Genomic DNA, 1,216 nt, shown 5'->3' on the forward strand with positions numbered 1-1,216 from the left:
CTTCTTTTTTAGGTCTGTTTCTTTTGAATTGTTTGTATCCTACCATCAGTACATTCCAGACAAGAATTCATCTCACCAAGCTTCAGTAATGGTAACTACCCTGTTTCCCTGATTCTAAGACTTCCCCGGTGAATAAGCCCAATCGGGCTTTTGAGGGCATGCACTAAAATAAGCCCTCCCCTGAAAATAAGCCCTCCCTGAAAATATTGCAACACAGGAGCAGCCATGAGGTGACCACATTCGCTGCCTCCTACACCTCAAAAATAATAAGACCTCCCCCAAAATAAGCCAAACTTATTTCAGGGGTCAAGAGAAAATAAGACCTTGTCTTATTTTCTGGAAAACACGGTATATCATACATATTTTGTTTACAAATATGACACCATGCCCTTTTCCCCATTGGTTCAGGATCTCGCTTTCAATGAATTTGCTGTAGCTGAAGTTCCCAGAGAACTTATCATAGCATACTGTGAGGGAAGTTCAGGAGACACAATTTTTTAAAAAGACACTTGCAACTTTTTTCAATTTCAACTGCAAAGTGTGTGTGGTTTTTTTAATATATATATTTATTTATACAGGCATACACCCAAATGTAGTTCAGTAACACATCAGCAAAGTTTAAAATGCAGATGTTGTAGTTGTATGATGAATCCTCTAGGTTTCAATCACAGCAGGCAAACCGTGCATCATTAAGCCCTGTGTAATCAGTTTTCTTCTCAGTTCGCATCTCAACCTTGGTCTTGACACCACATATGGCCCCAACGTCGCAGGGCGCACTCCATTCACCATAAGTACCCCATTTAGCTTTTGAAGAACCTCGCAGCACTTCTTGATCTTGGCAAGTGAACTTAATATTATTGACTGCTGTATCATCAAATAATCCTTGATATTCTTCCACCTTGAGCATAAAGGACATTAAATTGCCGTTGGAACACTTCACAGCCTCTCCCCATTCTCCATCCCTGTAAAAAAATACAATATTCAGACAATGCATAGAAAGGGCCTCAGAGATCTTCTAGTCCAACCCCCTGCTCAAAGGCAAGAACTTTATACCAGTCAAATGGTTGTCCAGTCTATTTTTCATCATCCAGTGATGATCAACTCTGGGAGGCAAGCTATTCCATCAATTAATTGTTCTCACAACTAGAACAGTTCTCCTTAATTGCTAGTTGTTCCCTCTCCTGTTAAAGCTCTCTGAAGCTTTGGAGAATAAGTC

At 40.1% G+C, this 1,216-nt stretch overlaps 1 protein-coding gene across 2 annotated transcripts in view; it reads right to left on the minus strand.

The window, feature by feature from the left end:
- Positions 1 to 581: 581 nt before the first annotated feature.
- Positions 582 to 1,216, minus strand: part of LOC116510619 (vitelline membrane outer layer protein 1-like) — a 21,171-nt gene continuing 20,536 nt past the window's right edge. For both annotated transcript variants that reach the window (XM_032220242.1, XM_032220240.1), the window contains one exon: positions 582 to 962. In XM_032220242.1, the coding sequence (XP_032076133.1) occupies positions 662 to 962 (301 nt within the window). In that variant the 3' untranslated portion in view covers positions 582 to 661. The remainder of the gene's footprint in view (positions 963 to 1,216) is intronic.

This window comes from Thamnophis elegans, chromosome 6 (genome assembly GCF_009769535.1).
Source record: "Thamnophis elegans isolate rThaEle1 chromosome 6, rThaEle1.pri, whole genome shotgun sequence".
NCBI lineage: Eukaryota > Metazoa > Chordata > Lepidosauria > Squamata > Colubridae > Thamnophis > Thamnophis elegans.